Genomic DNA, 24,386 nt, shown 5'->3' on the forward strand with positions numbered 1-24,386 from the left:
CAGCTTGCTGACATCGTTGCTATCGCGGGTCTGCCCTTGATTTAGTGCAAGATTTAAACTACCAACAGAAAAGTGAAGTCTGAAGAAGAGACCACTAGACCTTTAGAGGCAGCTTTCTTCATTATTTACTCCTGACCATAACATCCATGCTACTATATGTGATATGAGGTGTTGGGAACAGTAGTTCAATTCACCAAAAATAGACATTACTTTGAGATCTGAATTTAATTTCCTCATCACCATGTCATGCCTCATTGGGGTAATACCCTCGAAATCAAGTGGCACTATTCCTAGAGTCATTACGAAAGTTGAAGATTTTACACAAGTTTGCAAAATTCTTGAATTTACCTGTCTTTTGAGATCCAAGTTGACAAGTTGCACTGACTGTGTTTCTGAACTTAACAAGAATTACTGTTTACTACAAATAAATAGGTTTTAGGCACAAGTTAACTGCAGTCGACATATAATTCCAGTAACCCCCTTATAAATCTACCCCATATGTGCATCTAGACAGATACCAATTTCTTTTGTGTGTGTGTGTTTTGGGAGGGGTTGGGGAGCTGGGAAGGCAGTTGAATAGTCCCTGTCCATGTGGTTCGCACTGAGATAGCTTTCTGATTTATTGGTGCATAGCCCACAACTTACAGCAAATGGTGAGGGAAAATAAACTGGTTTTCTTCAGGCTTTAGGTTTTTAAAGTAGTGAAATATACAACACCTCTCTTTCCAGAGGTCCAAAGGCACCTGCCTATTTCATTCACACCCACAAAATGTTCAGCTGTCTGTGATCCAGTCACATTGTTGTTATTGACAATGATAAATTCACAGACCAAGCAACTATTGGTTGCTAGCTGATGGTTTTCCCATTTCAGTCTCCATCGAAACTACAGAAAAATAAAAAGAAATGGTTTTTGCATATGATTCATGCCTAATCAGAACTGATACTTTGTAGTTTATTTTGCAGAAAATTGCAAATCAGTTTGAAAAGGAAGAGCTCAATCATTTATTTGCACTTTACAGCAATTGAGCGAGTTGTGGCATGTTGTATTTAGAATAAATTGCATGCAGCACTTGAAGTTGTTGGTTTAGATGCTGATGCATTGCAGTAAAGAAGTGTATTCCAAGTGTGTGACCTATTCAACACTTTATTCAAGTCTGCTTTATTCAAATTAGAACTGGATTCTTTCTTTTGAGTTAAATATTCTATGAGAGGAATTGGATACCAGCCCAGACTTGCCAGATAAATTAAACAGGATAGTTTGCTTTATCTCTGTCTCTGTTGGATTGTATCAAACCTACCCTAGCAAAACATCAGGAAGTATATTGAAAATTTAAGAAATTCCTGCTGGTTTTGTGAACTACTCCAATATAATTGACAGTGTTTTGGAAACTGATCAGTTCTCAGTTTCTGCAATTTATTGTATTGTGGATGTGTGGATTTAGTTCCATAATATTATGCACTTTATAGAATGCTTTGGTAAAATAATTATTTGTTAATGTAAATGCTATGTTGAATTCAAACCTTATAGTTATGAATTTGGGTATTAAATGAGTGTTTCATGTATTTATCATGGTGTTAATATTTAGCCCCTGATTAAATCATATTTATGTTTTTCAGTTTGCAGCATATATTAGCAATGTGTGGCATCTCTATTTCTGTCATATATATATCATTGGTCTTTTGTGGGAGAAAGTGAATATGATATTTCCTTGAAAAAGATGAATTTGCAGTGCTATGAGGAGAAAAGTAAAGGAGTAGGACTAATTTTCTTTCAGGGAACTAATATAGATATGATAGGCCACCGTTTGTGCTGTTTGATTCTACACTGTTCCTTCAAATCACCGTCTTCTACCTATTGTTGCTTTTACTTCCTGTCCATGCTCATCTTCTGAAGCTCGCAACACATGCTGTGTGCAACTCCACGGGCAACAAAAAACTTTCATACACATGTGTAAGTCTAAATAATAAGCATTAATTGGGAAGAGGAGATTGGATTCTTTCTCAGTACAAATATTTAACGAGGGCCTTCTTGTGGCAGCTCATGAATGAACAGAATTAAGCAGCCATTAATATTTAATGCTGGAACATTCTGTGTAAAAGTCTCTTTTCTTTAGTTCACAACTTCCCAGGGAATAGCTCAGAGCAACTCTTCACTCTCAAACAATGTAAAGAGGCTAAGCACCTGCTGAATTATGACCTATTAACTGTCCTGTCAAACAGCCACAACCATGGCTTACCATCTGTAGAACAGAAAACCTGAGATACACTGGCTGACAGGCCATTTGTTTCCTTTTCTGAATTCCTCATAGTTGACTGGAGAAACAAGATGTAGTTTACATGGGCTCCAATCAACAGAAGCACACACAGAATTACACAAGCATGCTTCTGATGCTCTTATAACTTTAGTGTTTACTTTAGTTAAGATGTTCCTGTACTTACATTTAGAGCTTCTGTGTGTTTGATAGTTGCTCTTAGTTCTGTGAATAATACATCTGAATTTTCCACTCTTGTTGATCTAGGCACTATAGATTCTCTTGCTCTTGCATTATCACCACAAATCGAAGTAAACATTCCACTGCACCCTATCCTATTTTATTATTTCCCACAGGTGATTCTCTCCTTGGAGCAAGAGATTGAGGGGAGATTTGATTAAGATAATCAACATTATGAAAGGTTTAGATAAGGTAGGCAAAGAAAATCTGTTCCCATTTGTGCGATAACGAGGGGACACAGATTTGAGATTTTGGGAAAGAGATGCAAGGGAAATGTGAGGAAGAATGTTTTTTTTAAAATGCAATGAGTCATCACGGTCTGGACCAGGCTTCCTTTGAGGATGAAGGAAGAGGAGAGATCTGTGATTTCATAAGGAAATTAGATGGACACTTGAGAAATCAACTTGCAGAGTTACAGGCATAGATTGGGGGAATGGAACAGAATGGATTGAAAGACCAAAGTAATAGACTGGCCTCCTTCTGTACTAATTCTGAAATTGTAGAGTTCCTTGCTATCCGTCATCCTTCCTTCTGCAATTCATGGGTGTTCAGAATGAAAGATTTATCATACCTTTTCCCATATTTCAGCTAGCTTTAATGATATCTTTTGCTACAAAGCTTGATTTCTTAAAAAACATAATAAAGGCAGAATGGTGGTTTGCAAAACAAACCTCATAAATAGGTAGATGTCATATTAGAAAAAGTTTTACTTTGATTCTCTGTTTATTCCTGTTAAAATCCTATTACTTCTTACTTCTCTGTTTTCTTATAGCTGCAGTTAACTTGGCGAAACTGAAGCTATTCAGACATTATTATGTTATGGTAAGTTTCAGCTTATTCTCCTGATGTGATCAAAGGGAAACAATTTTGCCAGGGTAAGCAATCAAGTAAAAGGCACTGCTCCATGGCCTCAGTGTTTACTGGGGTAGGAATGATTGTTCGAAAACCTAGAAACTGAGTATTTTTCCAGGTTGCCTGCCCGTTTTAAATTGTGGCTGCTCATCAGAAAAAGAAGAATCAAGAAGAAGTCACAGCTGATGGATATTATTAAACTGGAAGGGGTACAAAAAAGATTTAGAAGGGCTTTACTGAGATTGGAAGGTTTGAATTATAAACAGAGGCTGGAGAGAGTGGCACTTTTTTCCCCTGGAGATAGGAGGCTGAGGGGTGATTTTAGAGGTTTATAAAATCTTGCGGGGCATGGATAAGGTGAATAGCCAAGGACTTTTCCCAAGAGTAGAGGAGTCCAAAACTGAAGGGCATAGGTTTAAGGCGAGAGGGGAAAGATGTAAAAGGGACCTGAGGGTCAGCTCTTTCATGCAGAGAGTGATGCGTGGATGGGCTGCCATAGAAAGTGTTGCAACCACAACATCTAAAAGACATTTGTACCGGAACGTGGATAGAAATGTTTAGAGGGATATGGGCCAAGCGCAAGCCAGTGGGATTAGTTCAGTTTAGGAAATCTGGTCAAAATGGACAAGTTGGGCTGAAGAGCCTGTTTCCATTACTTGATAATGAACAACTAAGTGTGGTTGAGGATGGGATGATTGGGAAGCTGACTCATCATGTTCTGGGTTCTTGAAGGGAGAGTCCTGGATGGGGAAAGCTGGAATTGAGGAAGATCTTGGAGGTTTCAGGCATTTACAGGGTAGATTTCTGTGCCTAACAGAAACACTCCTGCTTTTCTTGGCTGTAAAAGCACTTAACCTTTTGCATGCAGTATTTCTTAGTTGCAAGGCATCATGTGGCCTAAAACCTGAATGACAACAGTAAGAAATGTACAAAGTTAAAAATCACACAACACCAGGTTATAGTCCAACAGGTTTAATTGGAAGCACACTAGCTTTTGGAGCGTCGCTCCTTCATCAGGTGATAGTGGAGGGCTCAATCCTAAAACACAGAATTTATAGCAAAATTTACAGTGTGATGTAACTGAAATTATACATTGAAAAATTGATTGTCTGTTAAGTCTTTTCATTTGTTTGAATACCATGATAGTTTAACTTCTTTCATGTGTAAATCACAAAACCTTTTTTTAAAAAGTTGCATTCTCAGGTTAGTTGTTAACAATGGTGTTAGCTAGACAATATGTTGAAGGTGTTAGCCCCTTGTGTTCTCTGTCTATGCCATGATGTTTAGATTGATTCTAATCTAAAAAGTGAGATAAGAGTTTTTTTATTAATGCATGCAGTTTTTGAGCAAAGTACAATGTAACTCTGCAAGTACAAATTAATCCCACAAAATATGTGTGTGTGTGTAGTGAGTGCAGAGTGTCTTAATTCTGTGTGTGTGTGTGTGTGTGTGTGTGTGTGTGTAGTGCAATGGTGCTCACTTGTAATGTGACATGAACCCAAGGTCCCAGTTGAGGCCCTCCCTGTGGGTCCAGAACTTAGCTATCAGCCTCTGCTTGGCCACTTTTCACTGTTGCCTGTCCCGAAGTCCGCCTTGAAGGATGGTCACCCGAAGGTCCGAGGTCGAATGTCAGGGGATCCCCAGCTTCTGTCGCGACAGTAAGCATTTCTTACAGAAACTCAGTACCCACGAACCAGTCGAACCGGGAACATTCCTCGTCATAATGGACATTTCCGCATTCTACACTAGCATCTCCCACAATGATGGCATCGCGGCAACAGCCTCAGTACTCAACACCAACAACTGCCAATCTCCAAACACCATCCTACTACTCATCCGCTTTATCCTTGATCACAATGCCTTCACCTTTGACAACCAGTTCTTCATCCAGACACATGGAACAGCCATGGGGACCAAATTTGCACCCCAATATGCCAACATTTTTATGCACAGGTTCGAACAAGACTTCTTCTCTATGCAGGATCTCCAACGAATGTTATACACCAGGTACATTGACGACATTTTCTTCCTCTGGACCCATGGTGAGGAGTCACTGATAAAACTACACAGTGACATCAATAAGTTTCATCCCACCCTCAAACTCACCATGGACTACTCTCATCTATCTGTCTCATTCTTTGACACATGCATCTCCATCAAGGATGGACACCTCAGCACCACACTCTACCACAAACCCACAGACAACTTCTCAATGCTACACTTTTTCAGCTTCCACCCAAAACATATTAAAACAGCCATCCGCTATGGACAAGCCCTACGTGTACACCGGATCTGCTCAGATGAGGAGGAATGTGACAGACACCTGGAAGTACTCAGGGATGCCCTCACAAGAACTGGGTACGATGCCGAACTCATCGACCGCCAGTTCCGACATGCCACAGCAAGGAATCGTAATGACCTCCTCAGGAGACAGACACGTGCTGCAACCGACAGGGTACCCTTCATTGTTCAGTATTTCCCAGGAGCTGAAAAACTACGCCGTGTTCTTCGTGACCTGCAACATATTATCAATGAGGATGAGCACCTCACCAAGTCTTTCCCCACACCTCCACTGCTTGCCTTTAAACAACCAGCAAACCTCAAACAGATCATTGTTTGTAGCAAGCTGCCCGGCTCTCAGGGCAAGTCCATACAACCCTGTCACGGTAGGCGCTGCAAGACATGTCAGAGTGTGGGCATAGATGCCACCATTACGTGTGGGGACACCTCCCACCTTGTACATGGCAGGTACTCATGTGACTCAGCCAACGTTGTCTATCTTGTACATTGCAGGCAAGGATGCCCTGAGACATGGTACATTAGAGAAACCGAGCAAAGGCTACAACAACGGATGAATGGGTACCGCATGACAATCAACAGACAGGAGTGTTCCCTCCCAGTTGGGGGACACTTCAGTGGTCCAGGACGTTCAACCTCGGACATTCAGGTGACCATCCTCCAAGGTGGACTTCGGGACAGACAGAGGCTGATAGCTAAGTTTGGTACCCATAGGGAGGCCTCAACCAGGACATTGAGTTCATGTCACATTACAGGTCACCACCATTGCACTATACATACACACGCGCGCGCGCACACACACACACACACACACGTACACATACTCGTACACACACACACACGTACACATACTCGTGTGCACACACACACACACACACACGTACACTCACACTCTCTCTCTCTCTCTCGCTCACACACGGACACACACACACGGACACACACACAGGCACTCCTACACTCACGGACACATACATAGACGCGCCCACAGACACCCCCACACACCCTTACACACACACTCACGCATGTACCCCCTCACAGACTTAAGACACACTACAGTCATTACACACACACATACACTTTCTCATACTCTCAACCCCCAACCCAGACAGACAGACAAAGACCCACATGCACACACATATTTTGTAGGGTGAATTTGTACTTGCAGAGTTACATTGTACTTTTCTCCAAAGCTGCATGCATTCATGTAAAACTCCGTTATCTCACTTTTTAGATTAGAAACAATCTAAACATCATGGCATAGACAGAGAACACAGGGGGCTAACACCTTCAACATATTGGCACTACCTCGTGCTCCCACGAGGAAGTTGAACAGCTCATCACTTTACTAACACCTTCCACCCCGACCTCAAATTTATCTGGACCGTCTCAGACTTCTCCCTCCCCTTCCTAGACCTCTCCATTTCTATTTCGGGCGACCGACTCAACACAGACATTTGCTACAAACCGACCGACTCCCACAGCTACCTAGATTACACCTCCTCCCACCCTGCCCCCTGTAAAAACGCCGTCCCATATTCCCAATTCCTTCGCCTCCGCTGCATCTGCTCCCAAGAGGACCAATTCCACTACCGAACAACCCAAATGGTCTCCTTCTTCGAAGACCGCAATTTCCCCTCCGACGTGGTCGACGATGCTCTCCACCGCATCTCCTCCACTTCCCGCACCTCCACCCTTGAACCCCGCCCCTCCAATCGCCACCAGGACAGAACCCCACTGGTCCTCACCTTCCACCCCACCAACCTCCAGATACATCGTATTATCCTCCGTCATTTCCGCCACCTCCAAACAGACCCCACCACCAGGGATATATTTCCCTCCCCACCCCTATCAGCGTTCCGGAGAGACCACTCCCTCTGCGACTCCCTCGTCAGGTCCACACTCCCCATCAACCCAACCTCCAGTCCTGGCACCTTCCCCTGCAGCTGCAAGAAGCGCAAAACTCGCTCCCACACCTCCCCCCTCACCTCCCTCCAAAGCCCCAATGGATCCTTCCATATCTGTCGCAAATTCACCAGTACCTCCACACACAACATTTACTGTATCGCTGCACCCGATGTAGTCTCCTCAACATTTGGGAGACAGGCCACCTACTTGCGGAACGTTTCAGGGAACACTTCTTGGACACCCCCACCAACCAACCCAACCACCCCGTGGCTGAACACTTTAACTCCCCCTCCCACACCGTCAAGGACATGCAGATCCTTGGCCGCCTCCGTCGCCAGACCCTGGCCACACGACGCCTGGAGGAAGAGCGCCTTATCTTCCACCTAGGAACCCTCCAACCACACGGGATGAATGTAGATTTCTCCAGCTTCCTCATTTCCCCTCCCCCCAACTTATCTCAGTCCCAACCCCCGGATTCAGCACCACCCTCTTGACCTGCAATCTTCTCCGCCTCCTCCCCCTCTCCGGCCTATCACCCTCAACTCCTTCCACCTATCGTATTCCCAGCGCCCCTCCCCAAATTCCCTCCCCTAGCTTTTATCTCAGCCCGCTTGGCTCACCAGCCTCATTCCTGAAGAAGGGCTTATGCCCGAAACGTTGGTTCTCCAGCTCCTCGGATGCTGCCTGGCCTGCTGTGTTTTTCCAGCACCACATTTTCCAACTCTGGTCTCCAGAATCTGCAGTCCTCACTTTCTCCACCTTCAACATATTGTCTAGCTATCACCATTGTTAACAGCTAACCTGAGAATGCAACTTTTTAAAACAAGGTTTTGTGATTTACACATGAAAGAAGTGAAACTATCATGGTATTCAAACAAATGAAAAACTTAACAGACAATTAAGTTTTCAATGTATAATTTCAGTTACCTCACACTGTAAAATTTTTGCTATAAATTTTGTGTTAGGATTGAGCCCTTCACTATCACCTGATGAAGGAGCGACGCTCTGAAAGCTAGTGTGCTTCCAATTAAACCTGTTGGACTATAACCTGGTGTTGTGTGATTTTTAACCTTGTACACCCTAGTCCAACACCGGCATCTCCAAATCGTAAGAAATGTAAGCTTTGTTAAAATGATGGCACACAGTCCCTTTAAAAGGTCTCCGTGACCAATGCACCTGTTGAGAGTGGATTCATAACCTGCCCTCATCCCATGTCAATTAAAACTGGAAATAGGTGAATTTAAGGAGGACTGGATTCTTCTTTGAAATTTTAAACATGTTTAAATAATTTATTTTGTTTTCTCTCTTTCCTTTCTGTCTGTCTATCTCTAACAATATAACTCAAATATACCTTTTTCAGATCACACAATCTCCCCCACTCTAACCTCAAACCTGTTATTTAACCCAGTGTTTTAGATTTCAGAATTAGCCAAATTGTTTAAGTCTTTCAAAACATCTGTATTGAGCCAAATAGCCACAATTTCTTCCTCTCAATTCCCAAGTGTTTTACACAGGTATAAGTATTGTAAGGCAATTGGATCCCCATGGAATTTGTTTGCTGACTCGAACTGGAATTTATAGTACTTGGGTTACTATTGCACATTCTAAGCTGCTTTATTTTTGGATTTCTCACTGGTGCAACAGTGTTGCTTGTCCTGGCTTGATATAGAAACATAAAAAGTAAGTGTAGAAGCATGCCATTCGGCCCTTCAAGCCTACTCTACCATTCGGTATAATTATCACTGATCTTTCAACTCACTACCCTGTTCCTACTTCCTTCCTCTGCCTTTTCATTCTTTTAGCCCTAACTATTATTTGAAACAATGTAATATTTTTGCCCTCGACTACTTTATGTGGCAGAGAATTCCACAGCCTCAGCACTCTCTTGGTGAAGAAATTTCTCCTCCATTTTACTCCTAAATGGCCGACCCTGCATCCTTAGACTGTAACCCCTGATTCTGGACTCCCCAGTCATCAGGAACATCCTTCCTGCATTTACGTTGCTTGGTCCTGTTAGAATTTTTTAGGTTTCTGTAATGACTCTGATGTCCTAACTAATCTGGTCTCTCTTCATACGTCAGTCTTGCCATCCCGGGAATCAGTTTGCCACTCCTTCCAAGTCTAGAACGTCCTTTCTCAGATAAGGAGACCAAAATGACGCACAATACTCCAGGTGTGATGTCACCAAGGCGCTGTACAATTGCTGGAAGACATTCCTGCTCCTGTTCTCAAATTCTCTCACTTTGAAGGGAAACATACCATTTGCCACCTTCACTGTCTGTTGCACCTGCTTCTTACTTTCAGTGACTGGATACAAGGATACCCAGGCCTCGTTGCACTTTTCTTTACCCTTTCCTAATCAGTCACCAGTCACACAAAAATCCACCTCCCTGTTTTGCTCTCAAAGTGGATAATCTCTCTTTTATCTACATTATACTTCATCTGCCATGCATTTTCCCAATAAACTTGTCCAGTTTATCTGTATACACTCTGTGACCTCCTCACAGCTCACCCTCCCTCCAGGCTTTGTGTTGCCTGCAAACTTGGAGATGTCACATTTAGTTCCCTCATCTAAATCATTAATACATGTTGTGAATAACTGGGATCCGAGCAGTGATCCCTGTGTACCGCACCAATGATGCAAATCCATTTGTTTCTACCCTTGTTTTATGTCAGCCAACAAGTTCTCTAGCCATCTTAGTATACTACCATAAACCCACGTGCGTTACTTTTACATGCTAATCTCTTATTTAGAATTTATTAAAAGCCTTATGGATATCCAACTACATCATATCCACTAGTTCCTTCTTTATCAATTCTATGAGTTATATTCTTGAAAAATTCTGACAGATTTGTCAAACAAAATGTTACCTTTTGAAAATCCATGATGGATACTGCCCAATCCTGTCACTCTTTTCCAAATGATCTGCTGTTAAATGTTTGTTTGCTACCAATGTCATGCTAGACAGTCTTTAATTCCCTGTTTTTCTCTACTTTTTTTAAATAGTGAGGTTGCATTAGCTGCACTCCAATCCATAGGAACTTTTCCAGAGTCAATAGAATGTAGAAAGATAACCATCAATGCATCCATTATTTGTATGGCCAATTCCTTAAGTACTCTGGGATGTAAATTATTGGGCCCTGGGATCTATTGGCCTTTAATTCCATCAATTTCCCCAAAACCATTTCTCTGCTAATACTGATTTCATAACGTTCCTTCTCTCAGTAGATCCCATGTTTCCCAACATTTCATGGATATTATTTGTGTACTTTTTGTGAAGATAGAACCAATCTGCTTGTTCCCTCACTATAACATTTTTGTTTCTGATTGTAAGGAACCAACATTGATCTTATCTAATCTTTTATTTTTCACATCTATAGAAGCTTTTACAATCAGTTTGTACATTCCCTGCAAGTTTCATATTCTACTTTATGCCAATTAATAAATCTTTTTGACTTCCTTTGGTGGGAATTGTTTAGATTTTAACCTTCAGGTCTGTTTTGTTTTGGTCATTTTGTATGTTGCCTCCTTGGATCTTAATAGTATGCCTAATTTCCCATATTAGCTACAGTCAGGCCATCTTTCCGATTTTATTTTTGTCAGACAGAAATGAACAATTGTGGCAGTTCATCCACTTGCTCTCTAAATAGATTAGATTAGATTACTTACAGTGTGGAAACAGGCCCTTCGGCCCAACAAGTCCACACCGCCCCGCCGAAGCGCAACCCACCCATACCCCTACATCTACCCCTTACCTAACACTATGGGCAATTTAGCATGGCCAATTCACCTGGCCTGCACATCTTTGGACTGTGGGAGGAAACCGGAGCACCCGGATGTTTATCATTGCCTATCCATGGTCATCCCTTGAAGTAACATTCCCCAGTGTATCATCACCAGCTCACGCCCCATCCATCATAGTTTGCTTTATTGAGATTCAGGACCCTAGTCTCAGAATTAGTCCCATCACCCTCCATCTTAAGGAAGAATTCCATCATATTATGGGCACTCTTCTCAGGAGGCCTCGCACAGGTAAATTGCCAATTCCTTTCTCATGACACAATATCCAGTTCTCTAGTTGCTTCCCCAATGTAATGATCTAGAAAACCATGCCATGCACACTCCAGGAATTCCTCCTGTATGGTGTTTTTGCTGATTTGATTTGCCCAATCTGTACATAAGGCAAATAATAATTACTCGTAATTATAACTGCCTATATTGCTTGTGTTTCTAGTTCCTTGTTTAATGGCTTCCCAACATTGCCACTACAGTTTGAGGGTTAATATACAAACCCCACTCCTATTTTCTGGCCCTTGGTGTTTCTAAACTCATCCAATATAGAATCTACTTCACCAGAGCTAATAACATTCCTCACTGTTGCATTGATGTTCTCTTTAAACAGCAATGCTACTCAACCTCTTTTTTTTTTGTCTGTCCTTCCTAAAAACTGGATGCCCTCAAGCTAGAATTCCTGGAATGTGTGAATGACATTCAGTTCCTTCTCTGAACCTTGCAGCCACATGTCAACTGATCCCAATTATATCATTCCAGTTTATGTCTATTTGCATATTGCCAATGCACCGTGTGTTGAGACACACAACCTTGAGGCTAGTCTTTTAACATTCTTAGTCACAGAATCCTGACAGTGTGGGAACAGGTCATTCAGCCCATCCAATCCATACTGACTCATCTGGGAGGAAACCAGAGAACCTGGAGGAAACCATGCAGACACGGGTGAATGTGCAAATTCCACATGGATAATCATCCAAGGGTAGAATCAATCTTGAATTTCTGGTGCTGTGAGGCAGCAGTGCCATCCTCTGAGCCACTGTGCCATCCTCTGAGTCTTGCTCACATTATTTTGCTTTGTGGCCCCTTTTGATTCTTGCCTTTGAATTCTTTGCTTATCACTTTTCTTATTTCCCATTGTCTTTTTATTATTGCTGCTATTTTGTTCTTTTCTAATTGTATATATTCCCAAAGCCTTGCTGTTTTAGTTCAAACCTTCCCCAACCATGCTAGCAAATGCATACCCAAGGACATCAGTTCTGCTCCTGTCTACCTGCAATTCATCCAGTTTGTCCTGGTCCCACCTCCTCCAGAACTAGTCCTAATGTCCCAGGAATCCTCCTTCATCACGTTATCTCTCCAGTCATATATTCATCTGATACATCCTGTTATTCTGTACTTTGACTAGCACATGGCACTGATAGCAATCCTGAAATCAGCACCTTTTTGAGGTCCTACTTTTTAACTTGCTTCTTAACTCCCTGTAATCTGCTTTTAGAAACTCATCCCTTTTTTTCTAATCTATGTTTTTAGAACCATTATGTATCTTGGCCACTGGCTGTTCACCTTCCAGAATGTCCTGGAGCTGCTCCAATATATCTTTGACTCTAGCACCTCAGCAGCAACATACCATCTTGTTTGTGGCCATAAAAGCTTCTATTTCCTTCACTATTTTCATAAAACAAACGAGCAGGACTTACACAGTTAATGTTAAGACCTTGCATAGTGTTGTTGAATAGAGAGACCTATGGGTTCAGGTACATAGTCTTTGAAAGTTGTGTCACAGGTACACGGGGTGTCTGAGAAGGTATTTAGCATGCTTGCCTTCATTGCTCAGACCACTGAGTCTAGAAATTGGGACAGTATGCTGTGGTTGTAAAGGATGTTGGTGAGGCCAGCTTTGGAGTATTATGTACAGTTCTGGCCCCACTGCTATGGATGGATATTGTTAAGTTAGAGAATGTTCAGTAAAGATTTACAAGGATGTTGCTGGGACTGCAGGGTTTCAGTTACAAGGAGAGGCTGGATAAGCTGAGACTTTTTTTCACTGGAGTGTAGTAGGCATTTGAGGGGCTGACCTTATGGAGGTTTATAAAATCATGAGGTAAGGTGAATAGCAAAGGTCGTTTTCTTAAAGTGGGCGATTTCAAAGCTGGGGGGTATATTTTTAAGATGAGAGGAGAAAATTTAAAGGGGAGTTGAGGGGCAACGTTTTCACGCAAAGGTTCATATGTGGAATAATTTCCAAATGAAATGGTAGCTACAGTTACAGTTACAACATTTAAAAGACATTTGGACAGGTACATCAGTAGGAATGCTTGAGAGGGATGTGGGCCAAATGCAAGCAAGTGGGACTCGTTGAGTTTGGAAAACTTGACATAGATTAGTTGGACCAAAGGGTCTGTTTCCGTGTTGTATGACTCTGTGATTGAATCCCCTATTACGATAGCCTTCCTATGCTTATTCCTCCTTTCTTGTACAGCATAGCCAACTGTGGTGCAACAGATTTTGTTGTTGTTACTGGCTCCTAACTGTATCCACTAATTGTGAGGAAAGCTAATAGCATGCTTTCCTTCATAGTGAGAGGATTTGAGTTTCGGAGTAAGGATGTCTTGTTGCAGTTATCCAGGGCTACATCTTGAGTATTGTGTACAGTTTTGGTCTCCTAGTCTGAAGGAGGATATTCTTGCTATTGATGGAGTCCAGCCAAGGCTAACCAGACTGATTGCCAGGATGGCAGGACTGACATATGAAGAAAAGTTGGCTTGAATTCACTGAAATTTAGAAGAATGAGGGTGGATCTTAGAGGAACACACAAATTCCTGATGGGACTGGACAGGCTAGATGCAGGGAGAATTTTCCTAAAGTTGGACAATTCCAGAACAAGATGTCACAATCAGAGAATAAGGGGTAAGCCATTCAGGACTGAGATGAGGAAGAATTTCTTCACTCAGAATTGTGAACTTGTAGAATTCTCTCCCACAAGAAGCAGTTGGAGCCACTTCATTTGCCATATTAAAGAGGGAGCTGGATGTGGTCCTTGAGGCTAAAGGGGTCGAGGGGAATGGGAAAAGGATGAAAATGGGATACTACGATTGCATGATCAGCCATGATCCTAGTGAATGGTGATGCGGGCTCAAAAGGCTGAATTGCGCACTCCTGCACCTATTTTCTACCTTTCTATATTTCAGAGGAATATATCTGTTTGCAGAGGAATATCCACAGGGGATTTCTGCAATGTCTGTCTAGTCCTCTTGCTCTGCCTGCTGGTCATCCATTCCCTCCTGCCAGTGGAGTCTTAACCTGCAGAATGATCACCTTTATATGCTGTCCACGATCCTCTGAGCCTCACAGATGCTGCACAGTGTCCCCAGACACTGCTTTGGCTTTGAAATTTGGACTTCCAGGAACTATAGATTTCCTGCACATATTCTGATCCCTGCCACTGGAATTGTGCCCGACTTCTCTCTTTTAAAACTACACCTTAAATTAAAATAATATGAATTACTCTAGTGTCCTCATCCTCTGGGCTGCTGCACTATTACCCTTATGAACTATAAACCCAAAATGAAGATCCTACGAATTATAAATGATCAAAATAGGACAAATGCTAACCCGACCTTATTCATCCACTGATCTGCTTTCAGCTCTACGTATAAGTTCTGTGAGACTGACATTAGAATCTATTTTAATTAAATCATTCTGTAAAGCTCCTTAAAACCACTCAAGTGTAAATGTCTGCATCTTTGCTTTCCAAGAGGTTTTACCCATTAAATAGAATCCTTGATCAAGAAGATGGGATTGAGAGCTTAATAGGACTTTAAAAATTATGACCTTTTAATTTACTTCTGAGCTGGTATCTTTTAAGTTGCTTTACAGGATAGAGAGCTCCAAGGTAGAATAAAAATGAAAAAAAGGTTGTTCTGGTGAAAATGTATCTCTATATGTTGGATAACAGAATTTATCAGGTTAAGGTTCATTATTGTGTTTACCATTCCTACTTTGTCTGACATGTTACACCCTTTTTTAATCTTGCCTCACTCAAAAATATGTAATCACAATTGAATCTTAAGAGGCATCAACCTTGTAATATCACATTCAAGTAATTATCCTTGACAATTGAGTCTCAAAACAAATGTCAGCAGTGTACTCAGCCATGAACTTTGCTCATTTTCTAACTAATGATTACTTGTGTTGTCTTCAGTTGAGGACTATTAGATGATGATCGGGAGCAGGAACCTTAGCTGATCTTATTTCTACTTAGCCCTCAGGTCCTGCTGTCTGTTCTAGTAACCTACAGTACCTACCCAACTGAAATCAACTAGTCCCCATTGAACTGAGTTAACATTTAGAGTGATGAGTTTTGAAGAAGACAGCTATAGAACTGTAAACTGGGCAATTCATTAAACAGTTGGCACAGTAACTCTAGTTTCTAATGATTTGAATCAAGATCCCCTACATCAGATGTTAATATTTTTAGATTATTAGTTTTAAAGAATCCCATGATACATTTCTTTGCTATTCCTGTGGTACCCCATTTTGAGTTCCACTAATTAGTTTGTGATAAATAGCATTTAAATGAAGAACGCATTCTGTTAGGTTTGCCTGTCATATTGCTGTACTTTAAATGCAAATTTTGCTTCTCTGTATTCCAGATTGTGTGTTACATTTATTTTACGCGGATCATAGCAATTCTGATCAAAATCATTGTGCCTTTCCAATGGAAATGGCTGTATCAGGTGAGTACATTCACCATTTATTTATAGTAATCTTGCTGTAGTCTATTGTAGTGAAAAAGTAAAGATAAATCAGTCATGGGGTTCAAATTTAATTACAATGAAGAAAATTAATTAGTTTAGTAACGCTGTCCAGTATTTCCATTGAGTCAAGACAGAAGAGAAGGGTGGAAAAGGTGGTAATATCATATTGCATTTTACTGACCTTTTGGAAGATGATTATAGCACGTTTGGCCAATCTTTACCCATCTAGAAAGAACCTAAAAAGCAGATATAGTAACATGCAATTCTTTTTTCAGTGATCTCAAACGTTCTTGGATTTGCTTGTCTATCCATTCCATTTATTGAGTGCTTTGTGTGATACACACATTGCTGATGCCTGTGTTAGATTGGATTTTTACTCGTTTGAATCCTATTTTCTCATTTTTTTATCGAGATTTACATCTTCCATAAATAAAACAAAGAATTGTGGATATTGGCAATATTAAAAAACATAAAATCAAAATTTGCTACAAATTAACAGCTCTGGCAGCAGTTGTGGAGGGAAAACAGATTTAAGTCCCATGGTCCTACTTCTGAAGTAACTTCAGTTAACTGTTTTCTTCCACAGGCCCTGCTAACTCTCCAAGAATTTCTGTTTTGTTTGTTTTACTTTTTCCATACTATGTAGTTATATGATTCGTTTTTCTTCCTAACTCAGACCCTAACTCGGAGATCTTTGCACTGTCTACAGGTTTTCCCCTGTGTTTTGTTGACTGAATTGGATAGGGTATTCAGGGTGTCTGACTAGAGAACTGTCAATTTTGAGTTATTTTTAATCAACCTGTACAGAGTTGTTACTACACATTTTCTGGAGCAGGTGGGATGTGAAACTGGGCCTTCTGGCTCAGAGGCAAGAATACTATCACTGTACCACAAGAGGTCCCTACTGTCAGTTTTGATTGTGTTATGGTTATATCGTTCAACTTTCTATTGGCTCAGTTGATTAGTTGCTGGGCACGTTGAGTCCATAAAAGATTCTGAGATATTTTTCACTGTCTTCATTGGCTATTATGATATTATTTCATGATGTACACTTCTTGCCCAGTTTGTCACCCTGGCTGATGACTTTATTGTTGCCTGTCCTAAAATTAATTTGCCAATTTGTATAACTTGTCATCTCATTCTGTAATTTCTGGGCTGTATTTCCTGGTGGTCCAAAACAATGGTTCTGAAGGGGTTCAAGTCCCACCTGCTCTAGAGGTGTTTAATAATAGTTCTGAACATATTGATTGGGCAATATTGAAGATGGTATAAAAACTGTTACATGACATTGTTTGGAGTAAATATTCAGTAACACGCCATTGCAACTGGAATGCATTTCTATTATAGGAACATATTTTGCGTATGAAACTAATTTTATGTGTTTGTGCAATTCGATTAGCTTAGAAATCAGCCCTTAAATAATGACTTTCTGTATCACCAATTTTGCAGGATCTACCCATTTTTCTGAAAGCAGTGTCTTTCTGAATTTACTTAAATTTATTTCTGCTGATGCGTTTAATTACAAAATTAGCTTTCCCTTATAATTGATATTACTGACAGGGACAAAGCCACATATTCTGTTTTATGAGTTTGTTAGAAACTATAGTGCACCTTCAGAGGGGAAAAATCCCTTTTCTTTCATGGCACTGTCATATTTCCCGAGGTTGGAGATTACTGGATAATGGAAGTGCAAGTCATTATTGTCATGTTCATTCTTTGAATCTCTATTGTGTATCTCTGTTATGGCATAGTGCCATTCTTCTAGCTGTCCAATTTCCCATTAATGAAATAATTTCCTTTGTTTGACTCTTCTTTTAGAAGAATGAGGTGTTTTCTGCAACTGTCTTGCCAAATCTCCTAATTTGGGACTGGTGTTTTCCACCCTTTTTAGATTAAGACGTTAGGCAAACTAGTTCCAGGCCTCTGCTGAGATAATTGTGATAGAGGCAGCTCAAAGAAACCCAAGAGCATCACAAAACGTATGATTGAACTTCAGTAAAAGCCTTGACCAAAAGATGATTCTTAATCTTGTAGCGTAGAGGGAACAACATTGGAGGAGAAGAAAGATATCTGCATCTGGCATCAGTTTGTGATGGGGTCTTCTTTGGGTAAATACACTTCCACCAACTCTTCTAATAATAGTCCACAGGGCTTGCAAGTGTTATGTCTCTTTATTGACTCAAGAGACATGGACATTGCTGGTTGGCCAGTTTTTATTGCCTGTTCCGATTTGTCCCCGAGTATGCGGTGATGAACTGCCTTCTTGAACCGTAGATAGACTGTGCTGTAGATAGACCCACAGTGCTCTTAAGGAGGGAATTCAAGATTTGACACACACACTGAAGGAGTAGCAATACGTTTCCAATTCCAGGATAGTGATTGGCTTGGAGGGGATCTTGCAGGTGGTGGTGTTTCAATGTATCTGCTGCCCTTAGATGGTAGCGGTCATGGGTTTTGAAAGTTCTGTCTATGGACCTTGGCGAATATCTGCAGTGCATTTGGTAGATAGTGCATACTTCTGTTGTTGTGCATTGGTGCTTGTGGATGTAGTTGCTTGTGGATGTAGTGCCAATCAAGTGGCTGCTTTGACCTGGATGTGTCAAGCTTCTTGTGTTGTTGCAGCTGCACTGATCTAGGCAAGTATGTGTATTCCATCACACTCCTGACTTGTGTTGTATAGATGGTTAACAGGCTTTGGATGTAAGTTACTAATTTCTGAATTTCCTAACATCTGACGTGATCTTGTAGCCACTCTATTAATATGGTTGCGTCCAGTTGAGTTTCTCGTCAGTGGTAACTCCCAGGATGTTGATTGGGGATTCACTGATGGTAATACCTTCAATGTAAGGGGCTAGTAGTTAAATTGTCTCATGTTGGAGATGGTCATTGTGTGGCATTTGTGTGGCATGAATGTTACTTGCCATTTGTCAGCCCAAGCTTGGATATCGTCCAGATCTTGTTGTAATTGAACACGGACAATTTCAGTATCTAAGGAGTCATGAATGGTGATGAACATTGTGCAATCATCGGCGAACATCACCACTTCTGACCTTATGGTGTCATTGATGAAGCAGCTGAAGATGCTGAGGAGCTCCTGCAGGCATGTCCTGGAACTGACCTCCAGCAATACAACCGTATACATGTGAAGTAATAACCACAAATAAATCTATAAGATATAGGAGGAAGTTAGGCCATTTGGCCTATCAAGACTGCCCCATCACTCTTTTTGACAAGAGACACACACTTATATAACAAGAAGACCACTTTTGGAATATAGTGTGCAATTCTGGTTTCCTTCCTATCGGAAGGATGTTGTGAAACTTGAAAGGGTTCAGAAAAGATTCACAAGGACGTTGCAAGAGTTGGAGGATTTGAGCTACAGGGAGAGGCTGAATAGCCTGGGGCTCTTTTTCCTGGATCGTCGGAGGATGAGGGGTGTCTTTATGGAGGTTTATGCAATCATGAGGGGCATGGATAGGGTAAGTAGACATGGTCATTTCCCTGGGAGTGGAGTAGTCCAGCATTGGAGGGCATAGGTTTAGGGTGAGAGGGGAAAGATTTAAAAGGGTCCTAAGGCGCAATGTTTTCACGCAGAGGATGGTGCGTGTTTGGAATGAGCTGCCAGAGGAAGTGGTGGAGGCTGGTACAATTACAACATTTAAAACGCATCTGGTTAGGCACATGAATAGGAAGGGTTTAGAAAGATATGGGCCATGTGCTGGCCAATGGAGCTAGATTAGGTTGGGATATCTGGTCAGTGTGGATGGGTTGGTCTGAAGGGTCTGTTTCTCTCCTGTACATCTCTGTGACTCTATAGTAAAATAACAACTTATATTAGCTTAAGGCTAGTTAACTATATTAACACTAAGTAATATTGTTTTCTTCCAAGAGATTGTCACTAATTCTTTGGAATTCCCTTCTTTAAAACACAGGGGGTGGACATTTTTTAAAGTATTTTTTAAGGTAGATAGATTCTTGAATACCAAGGGGTTGAAAGATAATTGGGGATTATACGGAATGAGGAATACAGCTGAGATTAAAATTAGATCGACCACAACCTTATTGAATGATGGAGCAAGCTTGAAAGCCAAGTGGCCTTTTCCCTTCCTTGTTCATATGATCATATCTATGCTATACATTTGTAGATTTAACTAATAACCAGAGCATACTAAAACTGATTAGCTCATCCCAGAGACCATCAGTGAGTGAGTTCTTCCAAAGCGCGCTCTTTACTCCTCAAGGTCAACTGCTTTTTCTGGCAGATTTAAGGCACACACTAATAGAGTTGGTCGGTGCCACTTACTTTATATTGCATGTTCTTTATTATCAAGGGACTTAAGTTTTTGGAAAAAGAAAGCATTTTTGGCAAATGAATTTCATTCAGTATTAATTCTCCCTTTTGTGTTTTGAAACCCTTTGAAAAAAATTGTTGAACTAAAAATCCATAGCATTGTTTTCTGATCAGGATTCTATAAATTTTTAGTTCCTAGATGAACTTGCCACGCTTGTGTTCTTCTGTTTGACGGGATATAAGTTTCGACCAGCTTCAGACAATCCCTACCTTCAACTACCTCAGAATGAGGAAGATGTAGAGATGGATGAAGTGTAAGTACTTTCAGCTCAAAGTTTATTTTGGACTAAAACGTATTCATGAGCTTTCAGAAATCTATAACAACATTTTTATGATTTGACACAATGATCCCAATATGATTGTGATCAACCAATGATTTATTATTAGGTGCTAATTTCCACTTCTAGAATTACACCTTGAAACTGGTGGTTATTGTTTGTCAGTTGGGTGTGGTGCAGGTATCATTGGTAACATGAACGTGCAACACAGTTCACCTGTGTGAATTCTGTGTCACACAAAATGAAATGGAATTTTACAAATTAATGCCAAATTCCTTTTTCTCTTTGAGGAGTGCTAAAGAAGGGTGAACTCCCAGAAGAAAATAACCACTTCAGACAAAGCAAGGTAGCCAATATAAAAATATGCTGTTAAAGAGGTCACTTTGCAGAGGGAGGGAGTAGGCAAGCTGCACAGTGAAAATCAAAAATTCAATGTTTTCTAAAATCTTAGAGAGTCTGCTAAAACTGTGGAAAAAGTTTCATGTTTTAAAAGCAAACCTGGAAGAAGATACAGGTGTATACCTGCACATCAGTATTGTGTGTATCACTCTCAATTAAACACACAATCACTATAAAACTTGAAACCTCAGTAAAAATCATACAGTAAAGAAGATTGTAAACCTTGAAGCTGTGGAGGTGAACAACAGCTGGGAAGAGGAAAGAAAGTAAGAGACATTGCAGATCTTGTAAAGAGAAATGTTGGAAACCATCTAGTGTTTTTTAAAAATATCACGGGATGCACTTGTTTGATTTTTTTTTCATTTTGGCAGGAATGAATTTCACTTAGTATAAATTTTCTGAGGAAACTGACAGGTTGAGTGTGAGGTCCCCAATTCATGCCATTTTATAGATATTATAAGGTTTCCAAATGGAGCAGGTTTGATGCAATATCTAATATTGTATTCAATATCTAATAGTTTTGGTGCGAATGACTTGGCTGGCTATGTTCATATTGCTTAAACCATTCAATTTTTATGCATACTTTCAGTGTTTTCACTTTATTTTAGCTTAAGTTTCTTTGTTCATAGTTCATCTCTTTACACTCAAACTCATTTATATTATTTTTTCCTCAATGCATGTGCATAACTTCTTAAAGTGCATTGTCTACAGTTGTGTATTATATGTTAATTGTATTCTAACCAGGGCATTATAAAATCTTAAGCTAAACCCTATTGATTTATTTTTGCATTGTTCTGCTTGTCTGTCCAATTTTCATTTTACTTGCTGTTAGCATTTTGGAGGGTTGAAGCTACTGTGGGCCCTGATGCTTTTTGGTTGCTTCTAAAGGATTCCTGCTCTGAGCATTGTAAACTTAGCTCACTTATTTCACCAAAATGTATTCATCTGTTCTCAATTTAATTTGTCCTTTTTTTTTTCAACTTCACAACTGATTTAATTAGTTTGCTCTTGTCATTCTAGCATTATGTTTGCTGATTTGACAGGCTTAGAATTGACTTCTATACCTCAATCGTATAATATAAAATAGAAATAACCAATCTTACATTTCTCCATCCAGCAGCTGTTTCTTATCTGTTGCTATACCTTTGTCAAATCTATTGCATTTCTTTAGCCATGACCTATCCTTGATTCTCATGATTTTGCTTTTGTCAGAATTCTCGGTAGGGTTTTTCTATGTCTATGTGAGCTGCATCCTTATAATCTGAAATAAGGTAATGAAATTGAAGAAACAAGACTTTGCCTTCTTAGTTGATGTTTCATATGGAGCTGTTTCTGTAGTGATACTCTTTCAGTCAATGCCATTACAAGCATTTTGTTAGTATATCTATATTTCTTTGGGTTTTGTTTCTGATTATACACAACCCTCCTCTTTTTAACGTGATTTCATCCCAATCCTGTGAAGCTTCAGTATTTGTAAGTTGTTTCTTGAAATTATTCACAACTCTGAATCCCTGTTGATTTTAAATGGAAAAGGAAGGAGTATCGTTTACCCTAAAATATTTTTTAAATGGGACTAGGGAAGATATAGTTTGCTGAATAAGATGTCAGTCCACACAGTTTAAGGAAACATAACCTTTGCCTGAGTGCTTGAGGGTTCTGGATGTTCAAGTGTCTTACACCTATAACAAATCCAGCTGATGTTATTACCAGACAAATCAAATCACGTAGAGGAATCTGACTTGATAGATTGTGCTTTGATTTGTTTTGAATGGAATGGTCTCTTATGAATCATAACTATGCAGTACTGCAGATTTTTCTTTACCAATAAAACAAAGTTATCAACAAAATAAATTAATACGTCAGTAGTGGGCAAGTTGTTGGAGGGAATCCTGAGGGACAGGATGTACATGTATTTGGAAAGGCAAGGACTGATTAGAGATAGTCAGCATATCTTTGTGCATGAGAATTCATGTCTCACAGACTTGATTGAGTTTTTTGAAGAAGTAACAAAGAAGATTGATGAGGGCAGAGCGGTAGATGTGATCTATATGGACTTCAGTAAGGTGTTCGACAAGGTTCCCCATGGGAGACTGATTAGCAAGGTTATGTCTCACGGAATACAGGGAGAACTAGCCATTTGGATACAGAACTGACTCAAAGGTAGAAGACAGAGGGTGGTGGTGGAGGGTTGCTTTTCATACTGAAGGCCTGTGACCAGTGGAGTGCCACAAGAATCAGTGCTGGGTCCACTACTTTTTGTCATTTACATAAATGATTTGGATGCGAGCATAAGGGGTACAGTGAACAGCGAAGAAGGTTACCTCAGATTACAACAGGATCTTGACCAGATGGGCCAATGGGCTGAGAAGTGGCAGGTGGAGTTTAATTCAGATAAATGTGAGGTGCTGCATTTTGGGAAAGCAAATCTTAGCAGGACTTATATACTTAATGGTAAGGTCCGAGAGAGTGTTGCTGAACAAAGAGACCTTGGAGTGCAGGTTCACAGCTCCTTGAAAGTGTAGTAGCAGTTAGATAGTGAAGAAGGCATTTGATATGCTTTCTTTTATTGGTCAGAATATTGGGTACAGGAGTTAGGAGGTCATGTTGCGGCTGTACAGGACATTGGTGAGGCCACTGTTGGAATATTGCGTGCAATTCTGGTCTCCTTCCAATTGGAAATATGTTGTGAAACTTGAAAGGGTTCAGAAAAGATTTACAAGGATGTTGCCAAGGTTTGAGCTATAGGGAGAGGCTTTACTGGCTGGGGCTGTTTTCCCTGGAGCGTTGGAGGTTGAGGGGTGACCTGATAGAGGTTTATAAAATCATGAGCAGCATGGATAGGAAAATAGACAAAGTCTTTTCCCTGGGGTCGGGGAGTGCAGAACTAGAAGGCATAGGTTTAGGGTGAGAGGGGAAAGATATAAAAGAGACCTAAGGGGCAACATTTTCATGCAGAGGGTGGTACGTGTATGGAATGAGATGCCAGAGGATGTGGTGGAGGCTGGTACAATTGCAACATTTAAGAGGCATTTGGATGGGTATATGAATAGGAAGGGTTTGGAGGGATATGGACCGGGTGCTAGCAGGTGGGGCTAGATTGGGTTGGGATATCTGGTTGGCATGGATGGGTTGGACTGTTCCATACTGTACATCTTTGACTCTATAAAATAGAATTAAACAGCCCATCTACTAACAATTCAAAGGTTTTTAGACATACAGTAAAAGTATATTCACAGAACACACTTTTTAAATTGTGAAGAA

General features: G+C 40.6%; 1 protein-coding gene across 7 annotated transcripts in view; it reads left to right on the forward strand.

Annotated features, from left to right (window-relative positions):
- Positions 1-24,386, forward strand: part of gpr107 (G protein-coupled receptor 107) — a 217,966-nt gene that overhangs the window by 137,612 nt on the left and 55,968 nt on the right. For 6 of the 7 annotated variants that reach the window (XM_072565712.1, XM_072565711.1, XM_072565707.1 and 3 more), the window contains 3 exons: positions 3,265-3,314; positions 15,993-16,076; positions 20,581-20,702. In XM_072565712.1, coding sequence (XP_072421813.1) covers positions 3,265-3,314; positions 15,993-16,076; positions 20,581-20,702 — 256 coding nt within the window. Of the gene's footprint in view, positions 1-3,264; positions 3,315-15,992; positions 16,077-20,580; positions 20,707-24,386 lie in introns of those variants that run through there. The other variant, XM_072565710.1, reaches the window with a different exon arrangement.

The sequence above is a fragment of the Chiloscyllium punctatum genome, chromosome 49, assembly GCF_047496795.1.
Source record: "Chiloscyllium punctatum isolate Juve2018m chromosome 49, sChiPun1.3, whole genome shotgun sequence".
Lineage (NCBI taxonomy): Eukaryota > Metazoa > Chordata > Chondrichthyes > Orectolobiformes > Hemiscylliidae > Chiloscyllium > Chiloscyllium punctatum.